The sequence below is a fragment of the Loa loa genome (genome assembly GCF_000183805.2).
Source record: "Loa loa unplaced genomic scaffold supercont3.236, whole genome shotgun sequence".
In the NCBI taxonomy this organism is placed as follows: Eukaryota; Metazoa; Nematoda; class Chromadorea; order Rhabditida; family Onchocercidae; genus Loa; species Loa loa.
The window spans coordinates 102,473-103,934 of NW_018108416.1; the positions used below are offsets into that span (position 1 = coordinate 102,473).

General features: G+C 24.6%; 1 protein-coding gene across 1 annotated transcript; it reads left to right on the forward strand.

Moving 5' to 3' along the window:
* Positions 1–299: 299 nt before the first annotated feature.
* LOAG_12071 (hypothetical protein) lies at positions 300–1,232 on the forward strand (the record flags this gene model as incomplete). Its single annotated transcript, XM_003147585.2, has 2 exons — positions 300–443; positions 1,057–1,232. The coding sequence occupies exons 1-2, from the start codon at positions 326–328 to the stop codon at positions 1,230–1,232; spliced, it is 294 nt and encodes a 97-aa protein (XP_003147633.1). The 5' UTR covers positions 300–325.
* Between the last annotated feature and the right edge of the window lie 230 nt (positions 1,233–1,462).

The following is a 1,462-nucleotide window of genomic DNA, read 5'->3' on the forward strand; positions in this document are numbered from 1 at the left end:
AAATTTCTCAAACATTTTATCATATTTTTAAATTACTCACATTTTTTTATCGTTTATTTCATGCTGGCGAAATAAATTTGTTAAGTAATACTGTCTTTTTTTGATACCTTCAAAAATATATTGAATTAATCACAATGTTATTATTTTATTAAACGGGATTTTAGTCATTCCAATTGCTAATTGAATTGTTAATTTATTGCTAGTTCAGCAATATGAATGTCACTATTGAGTGATTTTGAAAAATAATTTTACTTTTCTTCAAAAACTCGGGAATATTAAGCTTTGTTAATTCCAGAATTCAATTTTTGAATAGTAACAAATTAAAATGGTTGTTCAAGCAACGTCAGGACGAGGTTTAGGATGGATTGTTGCAGCTTTCTTTATTGTTGCTGACATGGTTGGCGGTGGAATTGTTGCAATGCCTGTTGCATTTCTTGAAACTGGTAAATCATTCAAAATATTTCATAATATTCAATTTTCATTTTCTATCTTTAACCTTTGCTAATTATTTTTGCCAAAACATTCCATCTTTTCTTATTCTTTTCTTTTTTCTTTTTTGAAATCATTGATTTAGAAACAAAAGCTAAGGCTTGTAAAGAAACCATAAGCTTGAAAAGTTGTACCATTGATAAGCTTTTTTTAGAAGCCAATTTGTGGTTACATCCAATGTGCATAGCAATAACATACATCAAATGATAACTTTGATAAGTATTGTTAACTTTAAATAATTATTCTGATTTTTCCCATAATAATCACATTAGAATGTTCGAAGATTTGAATAATTTTTTCATAATAATTTCATTAGATCATTGGGAAAAAGGAAATAATTTGCATTTAAGGTTGAATAAGCTTTAGAATAACATATAGCTTCAGGTGATATAATTAACAATTGAATTTCAAATCTATATCATATTTTAATTTGAACAGCTTTAAACTAATACTTTTGCAATGGAAATAGCTTTTTACTTTGCGCAGTCAACAATGAATTTAAATTTAACATTAATAAAAACAAAACGAAAAAAAATTAATCAGACATTTAAAAATTTTTTATTGTAGGACTTACGGTTGGTATTACATTTATGGTTGTAATAACAATATTTTTCGCATATACGGCTTATTTACTTAGCCAGAATTGGATCATTATGCAACAGCGATGGCCGGTTTATCAAAATCATTGTCGTAAACCATATCCTGAAATGGCAATGAGAAGTATGGGAAAAACAATGAAGTAATGATTTTAAAAAATTAAAATTTCCACTCAATTTCTTCCCCTAACTATCTTTTTTATTATTATCAATATTACCATTCATCTTCAATGTATTTGCACCACTATTTGTCATAATTATTATTATTATTATTAATATTATTATTATTATTACTATTGTTATTGTTATCATTATTATTATTATTATTATTATTATTATTATTATTATTATTATTATTATTATTATTATTATTATTA